The sequence below is a fragment of the Thunnus thynnus genome, chromosome 12 (assembly GCF_963924715.1).
Source record: "Thunnus thynnus chromosome 12, fThuThy2.1, whole genome shotgun sequence".
In the NCBI taxonomy this organism is placed as follows: Eukaryota; Metazoa; Chordata; class Actinopteri; order Scombriformes; family Scombridae; genus Thunnus; species Thunnus thynnus.
Window position 1 is genome coordinate 19219555 of NC_089528.1, and position 22223 is coordinate 19241777.

Sequence of the window (22223 nt, forward strand, 5' to 3'; positions counted from 1 at the left end):
TTCTGTTGTGTGTACATTTTTAAAACCAACCCAAGTTGCACTGAAAATGTGTTTCGACTTTTTAGCTTAGTCTTTTGTGCCACACAGTATACCAAGATACACTCAAATGCCAGTTTATTAAGTACACTTGTTGCAGATAAAAAACAAATGGAGTCTAATACAACAGTCAACATTCATGAAAGCAGTATTTACTGCAGACTGCATTCATTTTGTTAGATGTACACTGAGCTAACTGAGTGTCCATTTTACTACAAATGATTATCTTGTTCGACTTGAAGTCAGACTCTCTTATTTGTACCTGCTGGCAAATAGGACATTTTTAGTGTACATTTCATTGTGCACCAGTAGGTACCCAAAAATTCCAACCAATAAAACCATTACAGATTTTTGAACATTACCTTCCCATCAAGTAAATCTTATCTTTCTCACTGTGTGATCACAGTGGTTAATGCTTTGAAAGCTTTTCTAGTGAAATGCTCCACCCAAACAACCAACAAAAGAGGTATTGCATCAAAGCAGAAAAATGCTCTAACTTGCTGTGTCATTGTGACTTTGGAACTCCTATGATGATAAGTATTACTCACTATGGAGATCAGTGAACTAAGATCTTGTAAATATTATGCAATGGCTATGTATCACTTTACACTTTGAACTACAGAAATGGAACCACAGATGTCACATATCTCATCATCACATCAGAGGAATAATTTTGCTGTTCCACTGTCGTCACTCCTCACAACACTGTACACACAATTATAGGTATCAAATCAATATCTTTAAGGGTTCTCTTACCTCCAAACTTGGGCTAAGGGATGATTTGGGTTGGTTACTTGTGAAGCTTCTAGGGGATTCACTATCAAATGAGAAATTGTATTTCACCTGTCTGTCTCTAGAGTTTATTATAACAAAGAACATAGTGTATATAGATGGGTGTTTTAAACATGGATTGGAGTAACCTGGAGCTGCTATTCCTCCACCTGATAAAAATCTCAAAATTTATTTTCAATTTTGATAAACAGTTGATAAAACACTTGAGATTTTTCTCAGGTGGGGAAACAGCAGTTGCAGGTTCATCCAAATCCTATTTGGCAAGAGTTTCTTGCCTTTTTACCTGGGTTGTGTAACAAAAGCAGTTTGAACATATGCCCTGTGGTTATTTACTAATAACATAATGGAGTTAAAGGCAACATGGATTGAAATATAGCAGTTCTCCACAGCCTGTAAAACAATAGCCAATTACTTTTGGAAAAATAAGGCTACAACTCACACTTCACTGCCAGAGCAAGTTTTCAAACACTTTTTGCCTTGAAACAAGGCAGAATCAGTGACTTCTTTTAAATCACTTCTCAAAGCCCATTTGCTTTTATGTGATCTTTTTACCATCTTATAGTCTTCTCTCGAGACAAAATTTGTATGTCAAAGCACTTTGTAAACTTTTTAAAAAATGTGCTATATAAATAAATTTATTATAAAATAAAGTTATTATAAAATAAAGTTATTATTGAGGTAACCTGCTTAAAACAAATGCTCAGCTTAGCTTAATTCGGCCAAAAGACAAAAAAAAACAAACAAAAAAAACATTTTATCTCTAATGTTACTGTAATGTAAATCATATCCAAATTATGTAAATGTTGTCTTTCCTCCTAATTTCCTGCCTCCTTTAGATTCGCAACGATTGACAGAACACTTGCAGGCCTCTGGTTCTTTAAATAAATATGACTGACAACTGAAAAACTGACAAATTTGACAAAATGGACATTGAGAAATGACTAGCACAGAAACTAGGTTAGCTTCTTCTTGTTCCCATGACTACATCCGTGCTCCCGCGAGATTTTGTTCTAAGTCTCTTGAGCGCCGTTGCCTGGATACATTCGCAATCAATGAGGACGCTGCTAGATTCTTCATCTACCACACAAAATGATGCAGTGCAAAACAGCCTCTGATTTGTTTGCAAGGGCGGTACTTGGATAAATGATACGTGAGTTGTTTTCCTTTTATACAAGCTTTACTTATATGCAACTTTGAAAGGAAGCTGTTTAACTAAGGTGGCACTAAACAACGTTATCTTGCTCGTTGCTAGTCACGTAAGCAACTTTGCAAATAGCATTACATGAATTAAGGGATCACTTGAGCTTTCATGCAATATTTAATCCAAGTATTTATATTTTGTCTCCCAGAAAAAGAAAAACAATCATTATCAATGCACGTAAGATGACCAAGGTGGGAAGGAAGTAATAGTTATTCTCATTCAGCTAAAACAAACACCTACGTTAGGTTGAGTGTAAAAAAAACTAAAGTCTATGTACCAAACTGCCACATAAAGTCCCACACAATTTGAATTAGTAGTATTTTACAGTATTCATTTTTGATGTAATTTCCCTCTTTTATAAGTTTCTTCTTATGATATGAATCATAGATCATGGAGCGTGAAGATGAACTGAATGACTTGCGGCTACAGTTCCAAGCTCTACAAAAACAGCAGGAGAAGAAAAAACAGGACAGGAAAAAGGAGACACAACCAGATAAACTTAATGCCAGTGTTGCCCAGGATGATTTGGATCTATCTAAGCAAGGTGTTCAGGCAGACAATCTTAAAGAAAGGTGAGTCTTACAGAGGCTTAATTAAATGTTTACCAAAGCTGTTCTCCACAGTGGTGCCTTAATGTATGTGACTATTACGCTCTGAAATTGAAATCAACCCCTCACCTATTTATTATTCATTTTAATCGCCTCAATATAGACTACTACAAAATGAGAATCAAACTTTGCTGGACCAGCTGAGGGAGCTAAAAGATGAAAATGGTCGGCTCTTCAAACTTTTGAGTGAGAAAGATTTTGAAATTAAACACCTGAAGAAGAAAAGAGAAGAAGAAAGACTGGCCTTGGCAGGTATGATAACATAATTGCCACTTATTTTACATAACTGTGATGTTATAGGTACGTCACAGCTTCTTCATGATTTATCCACTCATCCTTGTTTAGGCACATCGCGTTTAGCAGGGGATGTAGCAGCCACCAAGATTGTTGAGTTGTCCAAGAAGAATAGAGAACTGATGGCTGAAATTGAGCGAGGAAAGATTAAATCCAAGCAAAACAGCAACAGAATCAAAGAGCTTGAGAAAGAGGTAACAACATTTTGAGTTATGAATATAGATGTCACTTAATTGGATTTGTTTAATTTATTACATAGAGAATAAATGAATGAAAAATTGCTTTTTTCTATAGTTGCAGACTGCTCTTGTACACTCTCCATCGGGACAAAAGATCAATACAAAGTCACAGGACAGGAGGTCATCTGAAGACAGTGATGTAATTTTTAATGTGAAAATTGACCCAAATTATATTTTCATGTGGACTTCCTAACTTTAATGGGGGCAATTCAATCAGACTCATTCATAATTTGTTTACAAAAACAGGGAAATCCTGTGGTGAAATCTCTACAGGAGAAATTAGCTGCTGCCCAGCTGAAAGTGATTGAGTATCGCAACCAGGTTCAGTCTGTCAAACAGGAGTTGAAAGTTGCTCAGAGGGTAATAGTGCAATCTTTTTTACCTGGTCATATGACTAATCATTAATTCAAAAATATGAACTGTTACCTTCATGTAAATGTCGCTCTCTGATGCAGGTTTTAATCTGTGAGGTTGGGGAGGAGGTCAACCTTCAGCAATTATTAAGCAGTCCAGGGAGCTTTAGGGGTCGCTCTCAGCAGATACTAGCTCTTCAGACAAGGGTAAGCTGAAATTACTGCATTACTGACAGACATAAAACAAACACCTGAACAGAATCAAGGATAATAGAAGAAGAAGAAAAAGAAGAGCTTTTGAAGCAGAATAAATACAAAATAAGAACAAAACTTATGCTACAGGTACGGGACCTTGAGCAGCAGCTGCTGAACCAGTCGGCTCAGCGGAGACAATCAAGTGTCCTGAGTGTAGAGGAAGAGTTTCTGGGCCTTCAGAAAACCCCTCCTCAAGACAGGAACCTCAGCTACATTCGCACCATTGAGAAGGAGAAGAGAGAGGCTTTTGAGGTGTGTATATGTTTATTATTACCATGTTATTTAATTTAAATGTGAATTTGTTACTGTACAAAGGCCTTGCTCTCTTTCCATAACTGCACAGAGGATCTCAGCGGACTATGAAGCCCTCCTGAAAGACCATGAGGATGTGAAGAAAAAGCTGGAATCATCTAAAGCCAGGAACAAATCACTGTCTGCTGAAATAAAAACTCTGAAGGTCCAGGTCTCCACTTTACTGGAGAAGGGTAAACATGATGATGAGCTTGTGGATGCTCTGCTGGTAAGGCATTAGATAAGTGATATACTTGGTGTATTTGCTATTATGTGCACACACAAAAACTGTAGTACATTACATTTACAAAAACATTAGGTTTTGTAAGGATTATATAATATATTTGATTACATATCAAGTATTATCTTAAAACCTTTTTTTCCTGTGAATCATCTTTTCTGCAATTAGAAAAGCATACATGTTGGTTGACCAGCCTGCCAACTTGGGTTTACTCTCTGGGTGTACGACAGGTGTTTAGAAGTTCAAATAATCATGGAATTTTGTAAGCCACAGACGAGCATTTAAATTGCTGAAATTGGAGTGACAGGGTTTTATATAACAGCAGGAATATATTAGCTTTGTTAATGAGCTAAACATGGTTGAATGCGTAACATGATTAAAGCCCATCTGACAATTTGTGGTTTTGGAGCAAAATGCTCCATGAAAGGCATGAAGAGTCTTTAAATTTTAACTGTGTTTTATTATACAATTCAGTTCTTGTTACGCAGACCAAATAACCAACAAAACCAAAACCAAAATAATCAGGGATTTCACATCAAATTTACAAGTTAATATAAGCCACATAAATACGTACTGAAAAAAGAAGGATCATCTGGGATGAGCCCATGATTTACCACATTATTCTCAACATTACCTGCTCCTCACCTCATGTGCCTCTGGCAGAAGCAGCAGACCCAGATGCAGGAGGTGCTCACACGGCTCAGCCAACAGCAGAATGTACTGAGCAAGAAGACCCAGCCGAGCCACGTAGAGCAGCTGAGCAGTGAGCCTTCAATACACAACAATCTCATCCAGAGGCTTAACCAGATGGTTGCTGACAAAGAGGCCAAGATCAAAGAACTAGAGGAGGAAATCCAGCAGCTCTCAGTCAAGGTAAAAAAAATAAACAAATAATCGGACCAATATCTAAAAGCTCCTCAGCAAACATAAAATTGTATTTTACCTCCTGGAGAAGTTTAGTTCAAAGATTCCAAAATATTAGCGTAAAAATCTGCCAAGCCATTGAAAGTGTGTTTACAACATTTTACAGGGACAGGGCATGGAAAGACAGATCAGCTTCAACACAACAATTTGCAGTTCAGGATTGTCCCCTGAAGAGGGAGACATTGCCAAAAGAATAACATCTTCAAGGTACGCATGCTATTAGTAATCATGATAAAGGATCATACTTATTTTAATGGGATTACTCATTAAAACTTCTGATCCTCTATTTACATCTTGAACAAATCTAACACTAGTATCCTGAGTCAACTGTTACAGTGTCACTGAATTCTATGGCAGAATAAGGGTTAATAATTCAATCTGGCTAATGTGGGGCTTTCTGCAATGACATTATTGATTTTGTTTGATGTCTCATGGTTTTTTCAGTGTATTCTGCAGGGATTTCCGTTAATATGACTGTATGTCAACTCCTTTCTAGTTCTGTTTCTAAATTTGGTCATAAACTGGTGCTTCCTGCTGTGGGAAGTAGTATAGAATTCAAGTAAGTAGACATAAAGCTGTATTTAGACCTGTTCCTGTGTCATACATATCAATTATGTGCCAATGAATTATGAGCTAAAATGTTCATGTTTTATCCTTCTGTTCGCAGAGGTCAAAGTTCTTCAAAATGTCCACAATGTTTAGCTGATGTGAGCTCACTGATGACCCAGTGTAATGAATATAAAAACTTCTGCATGGAGAAGGACAGACTCCTCAAACAAGTTAACATCCTACAGGCAAAGTAATTCCTTCTGTAGACATAGTTGTTTTTTTTAATTATCTCCGAATTTTTTTCTGTTGAACACATTTTTTCTCCAATTTATTTCTCTGCATTTTCTGCTGTTGGTGGTCATGCTGTTTGTAGAGAAACATAGATCTAAAAATACCACTTCATCTGTAGCTTTAAAACAATTCAATTTACATTGATTCAAACAAACTCCCACAACAACAAAAAAGTGAGTTGCCATTAAAAGTCCCCAAAAGCAAGAACTTTTTCATTCTGTTACTTTTCTCACTGATGATAGAGGCTGACATTGCAAAGCTAACAGTCACAGCTAGATCAGAAACAGCATCATCATGTAACTGTTGCTGGCTCTTGTATTTGTCAAAGATTGTTTTTGTCAAAATTATCCGATGTTAGAGTACCTTTGCCATCATAAACACTTATGCTATTCTAATATAATAAAATGTCAGCTGCTCGTGAAAGACTGCCACAACAAAAGCATTACAGCATGCACCCTTGGTGGTAACGTCTATCCACTGAGAGATTGTTTTGGCTTGGCAAGTACACAACGGTTAAATAACTCACATGGGGAGCAATTAAACTGCAATGAAATGAAATGTTATTTTTCATATTTTTCAGAATGACCTTTTCCTAATATAATATGAGGGAATGTTACACTAGAGCACTGATTCATAGTCCATTGTGCGTGCCCGTTTCAAGGCCATGGACAGTTCTTACTGCTTTTTGTGTATTGCAGGGTTGTTTCCACTAGTTCTTGGAACTCATTTTATTTATTTATTTATTTAGTGAAAATCATGACTGACAGGTGCACTGAAACCAAGATTTTAGTTTCTTTGACAGCCTTCAGGCTTAAGTAGTACTTGCTACCTTTCCCTTACCTAGAATCCCACTACATTACTAAATCAGAAAATTGATTATGTCATAAATGAATAATTATATAATTTATATAGACAGTTACTTAGATTAATAATAATGTAATTATTATATTAGTAAGCAATTAAACAAGTAAATGTATCTATTCAGATATCTATGTCCATCTGAAGCTTCATCAATCCATCTCTACAGTCACCATCAAGAGTAATGGCATTATTTTAAACAAATTTGTAACCATGAGATACCTTCTTTGTGTCAATCTTCCAGAGAGAAAGAGATGAACCAAAGGTGTTTGGAGGCAGAACAGAAGTACCAGGAGGAGCACTGCAGGACAGTGATCCTGGAGCAGCAGCTGGAGAGGACAAAATTGGATTGAGAATAAGTACTGTGCAAACAGCAAGGGTGGATCTGGTATGCCGAGGCTCAGTGACAGCATGATGTGACAATGGCAAGCAGTCACGGGCGTGTGGTCCAATAACGTATTATAATGAAAAATCGTAATTGTTATAGTTGTTTGTGTGTATAAATTTTAGTTGTTACTCTCATATAAATCATATATAATTACAGAAATGTGCAGTGACTAATGAAAAAGCGCTGCCTGCAATCTTTGTGTGCTGAAGGGCGTACTTTTCTCCACCCTATGGCGTATGTGTGTAATATGTGTGGATGCATTATAAGAGCTGGATACGGCAGCGCCGCTTAGCCTTGCAGCCAATTTTTCTCAGTGGCCACTCGTGGTACCGTAGTGAAAAATCCCCCTGCAGCCCAAAAAGCATTTTCCCCATACACTACCATTGTAAAAGAGATGTCTGTAAAACTGTTGACAGGACACCTCGAACTGTAAATAACGTCAATTATAATTCTTTGTATCATGGATCTTTGATCCATGGAGGATTTATATTTGTAAAACTTTCCTTGAGCTGAGAAAAGCGATTTAAAAATATGTGACGTCACCACAATGTAAAGTCTATGGGCGGGAACTTGTGGGCGGGACCAGCAGGAGAAACACTACTGCGCATATTCAATGGGCCGCATACCCCCAGAAGTAAACCCAGAGGCTAGAAACCTTTTTGGCGTATGCGCCAGTTGAGCAATTGTTATTGGACTGAATAGGCGCCATTTTCGGTCTGGTATCCAGCTCTTATAATACATTGATGGTGATATGTTTGGCTTTTCCTGGTGGCCCTTGATTGGTTGACACCACACGCTGAAAAATAAGTGGATCTGGGTGGAAAATGTTACACCCAATAAATGTTGCCATATTGGGCCCAATTGCTGCTTTCTTATTAGATAAAATGTATCCCCTGTAGGCAGTCAAAATGCACACGGATCATTATGGTACTGTGGTGATAATTGTGAAGTGAAAGCAGTTGCTATGTGGCCACCAAAAGATACTTTTTTAAACTTTTAGAAACCACTAGCCTAGCCGCTATGGCCGCCAGCAGCTGGCCCTCTACTAAATTGTAAGGCGCATGATCACGGCCAAATGCACAGAGCTACCTAGTGGAAAAGTCTCATTATGACTCATTTCTCTACCTTTTCTGTTTCGCTTGTGGCTATCATGACTAAGGAGCAGTGTCCCTCACTAGCAGGTTGGCAGGAGTCTTAAAGCAACCGGAGCTGTCTGTAGACAAACTGAATACACGCTCCAACAACTCTGTTGCCATTTCTAATATTGAGGAAACTGTGTGGATGGTTTGACCTGGTCCTAAAAAGCGAGATTTCTATTTTTCCATCTATCAAATTTAAAATAGTGAATTTACACCAGAAAGAAATAATGATGCACGACAATGGACACACTGCCAAGGGACAGTGCTAATTCTACTCCTCATGTTTGGGCTGTGCAGAGATGTTAGTGTTGCTCTTGTATGTTGTCTCCTGGCTGGTCATTCAGCTGGAGGAAACAGAGGCGCTGAGGGCATTGCTGAATAGCACTCTCCACCATGACCGGCAGCTCAACGGTGACGTGATGAGACAAGTCAAGCATGTTTTCCTGCAGGGTCTGTGACAGCCCAGACAAGACACTAACCAGGGGAACTGGCTGGTCCCTGCGTAACCTCACGTCCAGCTGAGCCCTACCTTCTTCTGTCACATGTGACAAACAGCAGCCTGCAGGAAACAGGCTCTCCTCCTCTGCCACACAAACATCATACAGACCATGGTCTTTTTCTACATTTGAATCCTCAAAAACATTTTACGATGGGTTCCTTTGTGCGTTAAACCTTTTGAGTTTAACCATTTGAGTATACCTTGAGTAGCAGAGCTTTTAAGTCAACCCTAAAGGCATCAGACAAATGTTCCTTGATGCTGATAGGATGTCTCCCCATGGTTTCATATCTTGTATGCTTGCTGTTTTATAAATGTCACTGTCACATTTTATTAAGTCAACATATATCTTTTCCACCGCTGGCAACCTTAAGTGCATTGCAGGTATAGAGAGCAACAATGTCTATTTTTTAAGCATTTGTGTAAGCAAATGAAACATCTAATCCAATCAATGAGAGGGAGCCAAACCTTCATCAGACGTTTTCAACACATTGTTTACCTTCATGACTATGACTTTCCTAGAGTTCTTTGTTTTTTTTGGCCCCAGATGGTTGTACATAAATGTGTGACAAGCCAATCCAAATAGTAAACACCCCAGTTAAGCTCCCAAAAGCTTTAATATTCCTTTTAAATATTACTGCTAATCATTTCTGACTTGAAACCAGCTGTGTGGGAATAGTGGTTGAAAATGAATGCGGACTCAAGCTGCACAAACTCCCACTGTAGTCCTCCATGCATTCCCCAGAGCATGTCACATGTATGTACAGTATGTGATCTTAGCTCCTTAATCCAAAGGTTGTCTGGTTATGCGTAGCCTGGTGGGAGTGGCTCCCACATTCATACTAACATCTGAGTTATTTTCTTCCGATGTAGCCAAAAGGATTTCAGCAGAACCCCCCCTCCACATCACGCTTAATTTAAAACCATGGCTGAGTTAGTGTGCTGCTTCAAATACCGCACTATTTCTTCCAGGACCCTGTGGGAGATTGGCAGGTCCCCATTGGACTGAGCGAGAAAGTGCCACAAGACAAAAATATCAGAGTTTGGACGTGATGAAGAAATCCTTTATGCGCAGAGAAACAAAAAACAGCCTGTGTTGAATACCTCCTGGATAGAAGGTGAGGCACCCTTTAATGTAGCGGAGGTAACCACTCACTGTTGAGATGTGTCATTGGAGGAACAGAAGAGATACCATATGCCTTATGACCACATGCCCTACAGGATTGCCAAATATGTATCAAATGTAGCAATGTGCGTCAGAAAGGGTGTTGATGGAGCAAATACTTGTCATGGTCCCTTACTGCATCCGAGTCCAGGGAAAATGTTTAACTTAGCCTAATAAATTTTTAGTTTGGTTGTTTTTTAAATCTGCACAACACAACTTGATATAAAAAATGAAGTCAGTGTTTGCAAACATGTAGAATCATTTCTCAAAACCGCAGTCTAAAGCTTTTTATCTTGTACTTGTGGTGCTTGATAGGAATGAGGCCAATATTACCAGTTTTTGGCTTTTAAATAAAGCTTATTGCTGTTGAATACTCATTCCACTGTATCATTTCAGTTACAAACCTATGTTGTCATAGATTAATATGACTTCTCCTGTTGACTTCAGTCATTAAAGAGTATCATCACTTTCAAATAAATTACATTTCACTAAACAATTTTAATATTGTTTTATGAAGCTGTATTACGCAGAAAGGTGTAGATTTATTCCAAAATGCCCAATAACCCACCAAACCAAACACAAACTTATGTAAACACAGCATACGTAAACAGCCTCACCTATTTGTCATTCCAGGTTTGAATGACTCCTTTCTCCATCCTTCTCCTCAGAGGTATTCCCTCGTTCTGGACCAATGCTTCCTGCAGACCATTGACTGCATCCAGAAACTAAAGTAAATAGTGGAGCTGTGAACGCAGAGGTTAAAGTTAGCCATCAGTATATGAGGGATCTGTGAACTTTACTCAGGCCAGAAAACGGTTTGTGCCTCTATGAGTCCATTCATCTCCTAGTGCCTCTCATTTACATTTAATGGAAAGAAAATAAACAGTCGAGCCCTAATGTGCTCATTTACAGTAAGCAGAAATAGAGTAATGAGCTGTTATCTTTACTAAGACAGTGGTGAAGCGATGATAAGCACTTTTAATAACTGAAATGTTCATCAAAGTCCACAGGATGAATAAAATTGTTTCTGATACTGACATCCAAAATCACACAGTATGGAGTCCTTTACTACAGTCACACACAATTCATTGTGATGTGTTGATGAGACAAGCTCTGCCAGGAGATTATCTGATCTTGATTTTCTCTGTGCAGCTGTGCAGTTTGCTTTCTTATTTCAAACCTTTGAAGTTATGCTCGCTTGTTTTCAAACTTTGGCTTTGCTTGCAATTCCCCAACAGGCACAGTCTGGTGCAGCAAGATATGATGTCAGTACTTGTGGCAAGTTTGTTCATTTTATCAAGTTTAAATAAATAAATAAATAATAATAATAATAAAAAATGTGTGTCCAGATACGGGAAGCATCACTAGATGGCAGTGTAGTTAGTCATGTGCTGTATATCTACTACTTTTGATGTGTTTTTCTGGCAACCAGTGACTTGTTATTGTCCTCCAATGATGTGGTCTGAATCGGTAAATCCCAATTAAACATATACAATATGCCTAATCTGGTGTATACAGCCTTGCTGTTCTATACAATACATTTTGATTGCCATTATAATGACCTAGTGGTAATTGAATCAGTGGACTGTACAATAAAATAATCTCCTTGCTTCTTAAAGGGGATGGAGTAAATAAGTGAGTTAATAAATATGAAATTATGATAAATACAATAATTCCACAATAGCATTGTCCTTTTGGGAATGTTATTGTGTAGGTCACTCTTAATTTAGCAAATATACATGCGTATATCTTAGTGGTGACAGCACTGAAGAAACATACCAGTTGTTTTTTTGTTTTTTGTTTTTTTCTACTGAAACTCTTAGGACAACTGCACAAAGGCACAAAGAGCTGAATGACACAAAAACAAACTGACTCTAAAATGGTGACAGTATTGCTTAGAACGATTTTTGACAAACTAGCTCCTCACAGTCTGCGCCCTGCATGCTCTGTTACTACTGGCTGACTTTCCTTTCCCATCACTGTAGTAACCTAGCTGTCACTCTTGACTTCTCCTCGTCTCATCCGCCCCCATCGGAAGAACAGTTTTCTCACTCTATACTGAACTATTCTGTCAAACTCAAAAAAATAACAATTGCTTTAGGAAACACTTCACCTCACATCTGATGTCGTTCCTGACAGAAATTTATTTTAATCCAACATCTAGTACTCTCCCACTGACATTGCCTTTTAAATCACCTGTGTCAAAGAAGAAAGAGTGTTTATTGATACATACATGTTTATTTATAGCCAAAATCAGAAGAGAATGTGTCAGAGCTGGAAGTTTGAATCATTGGCTGTGTCATGCGTGTCCATTGTCACTGGTGCAGATATCCTTAATGCTCCAGGCAGCTGACACATAAAGACTAAAAAAATGACTGTAGCTGACTGCAGCTGCAAGGCAGGGGGAGCAACAATGTCCATTAATGAACAAAGTTGTTTAACAAGTCACTTAACACACAGTGATACAATGGACACAATGGTAGTGACATTTTACTCACCGATCATCGCCAGTGGGATCTGCTGCTTTCTGGAGATGTGTGCATGAAGCACTCACTGATCACAGGCTGCTGATTTCTGTAGTTTTACCTTTATATGATAGTTCAAAGTAGAGAGAGACAGAAATAATTGGGAGAAAGTGACAAAAGGGGATGACATGCCAGCTGAGCCACCATGACACCCCAAGAGGCTGCTTATTGCTCAGAGAAATACTGTTTGCATATGCTTTATGAATATAAATATGTGAAGCTTTGTTTTGACACAGCAATCACATCTACTGATTAATGCTTAATGGATCCTCATTGTGCCTGCACAGACCCATATTCTGTAGCTCTTTATGTGGTGCTCTATGTAAAGGCTGCATGCAGTCAAACACTGTCAGAGCCCATTAAGAAAATGTTCAAAGATTTCGAGATGTTTTGAAGCTTTTCGGAACAGAATACTGCACAATTTGAAAATTCACATACAGTATTTTCTGTTTACAGCAACAGTTAGCTGCTGTACCCTGAACAAGCTGCAATCCGTTTCTTCCTTTCTTTCCCATGTAACTGCTTTCTGACACTAAAGTAATTTGGTAAAAGATAGACATATTTGGTGAATATACAGCACATATAGGCTCTAAGTGGAGGCTCTACCACCTTACTTGTCCTCTACCCCCTGACGCAGGCCTTAATGGCTCCAAGTGCGTTTCTTCCATCATACAGAATCTAGTTCAGTGGACGGCCATAGGACGAAAATATCAAACACTCAGAGTTTGTCCCCCTGGAGGAAAAACTCAGTGTTTGAGGTTGTAGAATGCAACATGTTGCTCTTAACCCATTCTTGACTAACACAGCAAAATAATAGTGAGAGCAATACCCATAGAGAACACTGTGTTGTTTACAAAAACTGAATAAAACAAGTACATCTATCAAATAAATCTTGTCCATGGGATGAATCATGTAATATCACATTGTAATTTCTCAGAGACACCATTTTAATGCTATTTTACATGTTTCTTATAAAAGAAACACCCAGACAGCCACAGAGTTTCTAGTAATAGGGTAGTACAGGCGTGTACCTTGGTGCCCTAAGACATGTTTGTAAATGAAAGAAGCTGGGACCAGTATGTACCAAATTCTAGCTAAAATCTCCATGTGGGCTCCATGGATTAATGATCCTTTGGGTCCCATTTAGGCAATTAGTTATATTTATTTACTAAATTTAGTTATATTTTATGTACAGTGCATACAAATTTCCCCCATTAATTTTTGCATTCCTACATTGGCCAATAGAAACAAAAAAACCCACATGTAAATAGACATCTCTGCCACTGTGGCAACAGATACATGGCATCAAGAAACTTGCTGCAAATACAGAATACATAAATAAATTAAAACAGAGGTGCTGCAAGTGTTGCACGACAGATTCTGGAGAAGGCTTAAAAACTGATGATCATGCGACTAGTGGAAGGCAAATGTTAGATATCTCCAATAATATTGTAATCATGCAATCATAATGTCAAAACTGAAAACTTCTGTATTTTCTTGTGTTTTCTGTATCTGCAGCCCATCTCTTGATGCCATATACTGTATGTGTTGTCAAATTGGAGAATATATTTCTTAATTGCAGTGAGTTTTTTCCCAAATGCTACTAATGTGTTGTCAAAGTGGTGAAAATGTTTTCACTATTTTGTTGTGTTTTGTCTATTTGCAGCCGTTTTGTTAAGTTGCAGAGCGTTGAGCTGTACAATTTCCCCTCATGCACAGACAACTAGACCACACAGAGGGAAATCATAAGTGCACGGTGATGATAATAAATTACAGTAAACAAGATGGTTTACTCACTCAAACATTTGAATGAGTGAGTGGGTTCTTCACATCTAAAATATTGCAGTTTTCTAAGCTCATTTTGAATACTTTGACCTTGGCGCGGACAGACCTGTATTCATAATTATGGGAGAGGAGGGTGGATTGGCTACAAGGTTATCTTTTTTGACTACAAATAAAATATCAAGACAATGCAATATTATTACCAAATGTTGTTTTCTGACACTTGTTGCAATTTTAACTATGACAAAAATCAAATACCAAGCCAGATAGGAACAGTACTTCACAGCTTTTTTTCAAAGTGATTTTGAAATTCCACTCTGTTGACAGAGAGAGATTTAATAACAGAAAAACTGAAGTTTTTGTGAAATCATACCAGATGCAACAACACAGCAGGTTGTTTTATATCCCACCAGTCAGACTTGATCCACTGTAGCTGATGTAGCACTATAGCACTCTTATGGTAATTGGGACACCTCTGACAAAATCCAATCACCGGGAGCTATTTCTGACTAAGGCTGAGGACAAGGGCTCTCATTATCACCAGAAACCCTTAGGATGGGGCTGCAGGGTGGTAGCAAACGTTTCCTTATTAATCATCATCAGGGAAGTCAGATTCAAGTATGTTACATATCGCCGGGTGACAAATTAAAGGTAAAACTGGTACAGGTCTGAATGCTTGACCCCTACAGTGAGGGGATCTGGTGGCTCTGTTATGCTGTGGGAGGCATTTTGCTGGCATGGTTTGGGCCCACTTGTCCCCTTAGAGGGAAGGGTCACTGCAAATTAACACAAAGTCATCACCTTTATCCTATGATGAAACATTTCTATCCTGATGAGAGTGATCTCGTCTAGGTTGACAATGCCCCAATTCACAGGGCACGAGGGGTCACCGAATGGTTTGATGAGTATGAAAATTATGTGAATCATATGTTATGGCCTTCACAGTCACCAGATCTCAACCCAATTGAACACTTTGGGAGATTTTGGACTGACAATTTTACTGACTGACTGATTTTAGATAGTGCTCTCCACCACCATCATCAAAACACCAAATGAGGGAATATCTTTTGGAAGAATGGTGTTCATCCCTCCAGAAGTGTTCAGAGACTTGTAGAATCAATGCCAAGGCGTAACATTGTACTTCACTTTATGTTGGTTTTTCCTTTAATTTCTCACCCATCTGTATGTAAGTATAGGTTCCTCAATCAATACACTTTATGCATAGTGCCCCAGTTTCTATGGTGATTAATGGATGATTTGTAATGGTCTTTGCTGGAAAGAAAATCTTCGACACAATATATTTTGACACTATTAATTAAAGACTTACCCAAGGCCAAGGGAAAGGTTGGCAAATGGAGCTATAATAACAACATATCCACTTTGACTAATAGCATTTCTTATTAAAGAGTCTATTAGACCTGTCCTGAGACATGAAGATGATGCTTGAATTTACAGTATGAAAAGCATCTCCCTGCCAGGTCCTCCCCTCCGTCTCTTTACTGTTGTTTAACTGGAACCTTTATGTACTCTGTAAGTAAAATGTCTGGTTGTTATAGCAGTTGGTGTGAAAACTGGATACTACATTCACGCTAGCAACAGATAATATTCGATTAGATAACTGATCCTAAAAGACATTCTGGAAATATCCTATGTTAGAAATGAAAATGAGAATGGATTACAACACAGTAAATCAGGCAATGGAAACATCGAGAGGTGGAAAGTAACAAAGAATGTAAAGTCAAATACAATATTTAAAGTTATGTTCATTAATATTTTTATATAAATAATGGATCAAATGACTACATGTAGTGAGTGTTTTTTAAGTCTTGTTTCCAGACACAGTAGGCAGATTCTGTCAGTGAAAAAGCTATGATGAACCCAACAACAATTAACATGGTTAGCGACTACCTTACATGTGTAAGGTGACCAGAAACGTGACTCCCAATGAATGCTAATGTTGCTTTATATCTTGAATGTCTAAATAGATCTTTTTTTTTTTACAGCAGAACAACACGGATGTAATCAATAACCTCAATAGCAACCACAAGCCAGCTCCAGGATCCTGCTATTGTGCATACTAATTCACTCAAATGGCTTACTAGTACACATATTGTAACAGAGCCATTGTTAATGTTATTAATTTACCAATAAACCAACACATAAATAGTCCTACTAATATATAATATAGGCTACTAATGCAATATATAAAGTGTATTATATATCAGTAGTTGTGTATCTGATGGCTGCAGTACTGGCTGGTTTTCACATGAAAAACATGAAATAAGCTCATAGAAATTGATAAATTGATTGAGGTTACAACTGTATTAAAATACAGATGTACAATGCAATGGACTGAAAAAGACCGTTATCCACTCAAAAATGTTTTTTTTTTCTTGTTCCTTTAGTTGGATGTTTGAACTTCATTGTGCATTGATGTATGTGTAGAGTTTGACACTAGAAGACTCTTTTCACTTCATCTGTTGAAAGTTCAAATTTTCTCTGTGCTCACCTTAGTTTAAGAGGTGTAACGACGAGCACAATTTGTGACATCACAGTTTTTTTCGCAACCGTGGTCCAGTATGCAACTTACACAAGCGTGATATTGAAACCTGAAGCCTCCAATGCACATACACTGAGAATGGATTTTACAGTTGTGGTGGGAGATATCTTTTAATCATTTAAACGTATGAAATTCAAAAAAAGATATTCAAACGATTTAGGATTTTCCAATGTAGGAGAAGAAGTGTATGTCATTATAAGTATTTTTCAGGGGGTAATTGACCCTTTTTTGAGGAAAAACCATACTAGACACAAATTATTAGTCAAAGCAGAGTATTTTTATATGTCTTCTTCTTGTTTGGTGTATCAGTTGTGTTATTAGTTTAAAGTCCTAGCGCAAATACTCACTTCTCTCAGAAATGGATATGAGTAGGAAAATAAATCAGTTTGAGAAGTTATAAATAAGTTAGATATCAGAATACTGAGATAAATAATGAGTTTGATACAGACTGCTAAAAATCAAATTCACTTTGTTACAGAAATGTTAATGCCCTACATGATGGTAAAAAAAAAGCAGAAAGTATTAGATCATTTGAAAAAATTGTCCTTGAATATTGTTTTTCTCCAGGAACTTCACTTTAAACAGGCAGAAATTCAGTTTCTTAAATGAAAATGGGTGGTGGAGGAGAAGCATATGTTGCAACTTATTCCACTAACAGTAGGTGAGTGGGTGTTCTGGTGAGAAATAAGATGTCATTTTCTTTAATTTCACAACAGGAGGACAAAAAAGGTAGACTCTTGGTTGTGCACTGTATAATTTATGGGGAAGAATTCATTTTAGTTTCTTGATACATTCCATCAGCAGCAGATTTATCTTTCTTAGGTGAGCTTCAGACTACATTAGACAAAATTCCATCCAGCAGTCTCATTATTGGAGGTGATCTAAATAATATTTTCAGTTAATTGGATTGAGCAGGCACTAAATAGAACTCAAAGTTACCACCTATGGGTCTATTAAACTTCATTAGGAAAAAATAATTTGGAGAATTTGGTTCCCTAATAGTAGAGATTGCTTTCTATTCATATTACCATACACTTGTGTCTTCTCAGATTATCTCAGGTAATAACAACCTCTCTCAGTGGGTATGGACAATGAACAGGGCTTACCTCCACAATCCAGATTTTATTAAATATGTTAAATCTAATATGGAATCATTTAAAATCACCAATATGGAAGAATGCATCCCATGTTAAACAGGATGCATTTAAAGCCTTTATTTGAGGGGTAATAATTTCATATTCATCCATGTCAAAATCACTCAGAAAAAGAGATTTTAAAAAAAAGGAAAATAAAAAAGGAAAAGGCACAATTGGAAAAATTGGAAAATGTGCACATACAAAATTTAGGACAACATGAAGAGAAAACATGAAAAGAAGATAATGATTAAAACATGAATATGATACACTATTAATCAAAAGAGCAAATAATTACAAATTTATTTCTAATAAAGCTTATTACATTAGTGCAAACAAACCTGAGAGACAAATGGTGGCTTGTGTAAAGAAAATGTAGGCAAAATCTGTCATCACATAAAGGGACAAAACCACAGGACAAGTAATTATGGATAACAATACAATAAATGAAACCACTAAAGAGTTTTATTCTTGCCTATAGTCAGAGCTATCTATAAATTTCAATGCTGACTTTTTAGATGTCTGATCTAAGGAAAATGACAGAGAAACAAAAACAATATCTTGAAACATAACAGAAGAGATAAGAGATGTATTTTATTTTTAGAAATTTTATTTTCTAAAAATAAAAACTCCAGGCTCAGATGGAATTCCAATAGAGTCTTACTTCTCTTTTTGGTCTGATGTGAAACCCTTATTTATGGACATAATAGTGCATGTTTCAAAAACACAATTACCACAGACAGGGTATGAAACTGTAATTTCGATAATTCCAAAAACCAGAAAAATCAGAGCATTCGGTATTAGACTATAGGCAAATTAGTCTAAAATTATAAGCAATAGACTTTCTAGAATACTCCCTAGTTTTATTCACGTTGACCAAATGGGTTTTATATCAGATAGACATATGCAGGCAAATGCTCACAATTGCCTAACTGTAATTCAATATGCTAAAAATAAGTAAGGTAAATATGGCAATATTTTAATTTTCCTTGTCAGATAATTCAGTTAATTAAAATTATAATCATAAATTTCCCCTGGCCCAAGTGTTTACTAATAATATCCTGTCCGAAAAATTTACTTTGGGCCGGGGTAAAAGACAGGGGTAACCCCCTTTCCCTCCTTCTGTTTGCCCTGGCTATTGAGCCGCTGGCAGAGAATATCTAAAAGGAGAGGAGTATTAACAGACTTGAAATTCAACCACCAAAAATATTTTGGTGGTTGAGCTTTTGCCCACCGAGCTCCACTGATTTGGAATAAACTACGACTGCATATTCGGGAGGCAATCTCTGTTGAGACTCTTAAATCTAGCTTGAAAACACATCTTTTCTCTGTATACCGTGGCCTCTCCTGATTTCATCGGCTGGGAAGTCAAATCACTCATTGACAAGTAGTCACCCCAACCCTGTTTCAGTTATGTGATCTCTATTTGTTAAATTCCTAACCTCAACCTTGTTGTTATATTAACATTGTTATCTGTGTATGTGTGTGTGTGAGTCTGTGTGTGTATGTGTATGTGTACTTTCACATGTAAAGTCCTGTGGTTTTTGTTGTTGTTTTTATTAACTTGTAAAGTGTACAGAGACTCTTTGGGTGATGTGCACTATAAATAAATTGAGTTGAAGTTGAAGTACAAGTTAGAAGAAAAGAATATAAATTGAGTTTGTTTGCCGATGATCTTTTGTTGTATCTAACTGATGTTGAGACATCTATCCCTAGAGTGCTGGAAATGTTGTCTAGATATTCTGAAACTTTGGGTTATAAACTGAATTTGGAGAAAAAAGAACTTGAATGTCGATAAATTTCAAGAACAATGATTTCACAGAGTATGATCTCACAAATTGCAGGCACCCAAATGAGGTACACAAAGTTGTAAATATTTAGGTTGCCAAAGTAGCTTGAAAAAAACTATAAAAGATAACTATTTATCACTAGAAAGCAAACTGAAACAAGTCAACAGTGGGTTACCCTGCTTATGAAAATTCTTGGTAGGATAAATCTTATTAGAATAGTGTGGTTGCCGAAATGTTTATCTTCTCAGTGTTACCCATTATCCCTCCCCAAAAATATTTTAAAATGGTATCCTAACAAATTTTATATAGAGTGATAAAACCTCTAGATTGTAGAGAAGATAGAAGAGAAGGAGGGCTGAGCTTACCTGATTTAGAATTATATTATTTATCCTCCCAAACATTTTATTTATATTTAAAAATTCTGAAGATCAAAATTGGATAAATATACAGAATTCTCAATTCAGTCCAGGGACCTTATTTTGGAGTATGTTATCTAGAAGAGAAAAAGAAAATGTTAGTAATGTTATTATTAGAGATATATTAAAGAGCTCATAGTACCCCATTATCCCACTAGAACACTGTGCTCCCAGAATGCAGGCTTACTTTTGGTTCCTCGAGTCTCCAAAAGGAGAATGGGAGGCAGAGCCTTCAGCTATCAGGTGCCTCTCCTGTGGCACCATCTTCCAGATTCGGTCCGGGGGGCAGGCACTCTCTCTAAGTTTAAGAGTAGGCTGAACTTTCCTTTTTCATAAAGCTTATAGTTAGGGCCGGCCGGGGTTTGCCTTGGATCAGCCCTTAGTTATGCTGCTATAGGCCTAGACTGCTGGGGGACTTCCCATGATGCACAGAGCTCCTCTCTTCTCCTCCACCTCTCTATCTGTATGCGTTCATGCCCCATTACTGCATGTTACTAACTTGGCTTCTTCCCGGAGTTTTTGTGCTTTCTTGTCTCACAGGAAAAGTCCAAGTTGTGGGCCATGGCTGTGGTGGCGTGGTCCTTCTCCTGCTGTTATTGTTATTATTATTACTAGTCATATCTCTTTTATTATTGTCATTGTTATTGTTGTTATTATGCTTCTCTGCCCCACCCCCCTTCCTTCCTCCTCTCTCAACCCAACCGGTCAAGGCAGATGGCCGCCCACCTAGAGCTCAGTTCTGCTTGAGGTTTCTTCCCGTTAAAGGGGAGTTTTTCCTTGCCGCTGTCACCAAGTGCTTGCTCATGGGGGAATTGTTGGGTCTCTGTAAATTAAAGAGTATGGTCTAAAAAGCAAAACAATTTTTGTTGCCTTTTTTGTATTAATCTCATCCTTCTGTGCCTCTATCATTTTAAACTCTCCAAGTGTCAGTTCCTTGTGCCATTTTTCGCTTTCCTTTTCTTTTCTTCTCCATTTCTTTTTTGTCTGATGCATCCCATACTTCAAAACCTCATAACGAGTAAGCTTTAACAGCTGTGCTCTTTAATGTTGCTATGGTTACAGGCTGGGTAAAGGATGAATTTAGAACGGTGATTAAACTCGAGCCCAACTACGAGTGCAGTACATGGTTTTAATGCACACCTGCTGGCCAATCAGAGTACTCAGACAGACTATGGTATAATGAGTAATAACAAAGAAAAAGACACAAGGTAGAGAGAATAATAAATAAAGGTAATAATAATATGAAATATATATAATATGAAACTGGAAGATGCAGGCAATTTGAGTCTTGTGGGGCTCTAAATTTACCAAGCACGGGGATTGTTTTTTCTAATATTTCTTTACTTTTACATCAGTGAGTTATGAATGAGTTTTTTTTTTCCAGTGTGGCATTGATTCTTCCACAGAAAAGAATTCTTTTTCTATCACTGCAAACATAATAGAAATAGCTCTGTGGCTTCAGAGCTCTTACAAATTAAATCAGCAACCAGAAACCTGAAATTATTTCTGAATTTAAGACCAACAACTGCAGAAAAAGTCATTTAATTCTAACTCTTCTGCTCTTTCTTTAGGCAGGTGCATATAGAAAACAATGGATTCCACCGCAGTTTGGCTCTTCACATTTTCCACACTGAGGGGCGTGAGGAGGAGGTGTGAGGACTCCAGACTTCTGAGGAAATAGAAATGATGACGCTCACAGCCATTTGCTTCCCTGTCCTGCGCAGGCCGACCTCTTGGGTAACTGTGCTGCCCATCCCCCCTCACAGTGTTAACTGCCTGTCCCCAGCAGGATGAGCTGGTTGTAAACCACACCAGGTCTATTAATTAATTAATGTACCCTAACTGCAGGGCTGGCTCCATCCATTGTGGTGGGGCAGTTTTGAGCTGCATGCAGTGG

The 22223-nt window shown here is 37.6% G+C and overlaps 1 protein-coding gene across 3 annotated transcripts; it reads left to right on the top strand.

Moving 5' to 3' along the window:
* The first annotated feature begins 1835 nt into the window (after window positions 1–1835).
* Window positions 1836–7513, top strand: ccdc13 (coiled-coil domain containing 13). 3 transcript variants are annotated; one of them, XM_067606160.1, is made up of 14 exons: window positions 1838–1978; window positions 2417–2601; window positions 2741–2889; window positions 2983–3125; window positions 3226–3309; window positions 3417–3530; window positions 3626–3730; window positions 3866–4030; window positions 4122–4298; window positions 4974–5183; window positions 5341–5441; window positions 5731–5793; window positions 5902–6033; window positions 7177–7513. In XM_067606160.1, exons 2-14 carry the CDS (start codon window positions 2420–2422, stop codon window positions 7283–7285), a joined length of 1734 nt encoding a protein of 577 aa, XP_067462261.1. In that variant the 5' UTR covers window positions 1838–1978; window positions 2417–2419; the 3' UTR covers window positions 7286–7513. The 3 variants fall into 3 exon arrangements, with proteins under 3 accessions (XP_067462263.1, XP_067462261.1, XP_067462262.1); XM_067606161.1 differs by lacking the exon at window positions 5731–5793 and having other exon boundaries at window positions 1841–1978; XM_067606162.1 differs by lacking the exons at window positions 3226–3309; window positions 3417–3530 and having other exon boundaries at window positions 1836–1978.
* Window positions 7514–22223: the final 14710 nt, after the last annotated feature.

What these genes read in the sequence shown, in the direction of transcription:
- ccdc13 (XM_067606160.1), top strand. Translation starts at nt 2,420, where the DNA reads ATGGAGCGTGAAGATGAACTGAATGACTTGCGGCTACAGTTCCAAGCT. An exon ending in TCAAAGAGCTTGAGAAAGAG is followed by an intron (nt 3,126 to 3,225) that starts GTAACAACATTT and finishes TTTTTTCTATAG; the next exon opens with TTGCAGACTGCTCTTGTACA. An exon ending in GGAAGTAGTATAGAATTCAA is followed by an intron (nt 5,794 to 5,901) that starts GTAAGTAGACAT and finishes TTCTGTTCGCAG; the next exon opens with AGGTCAAAGTTCTTCAAAAT.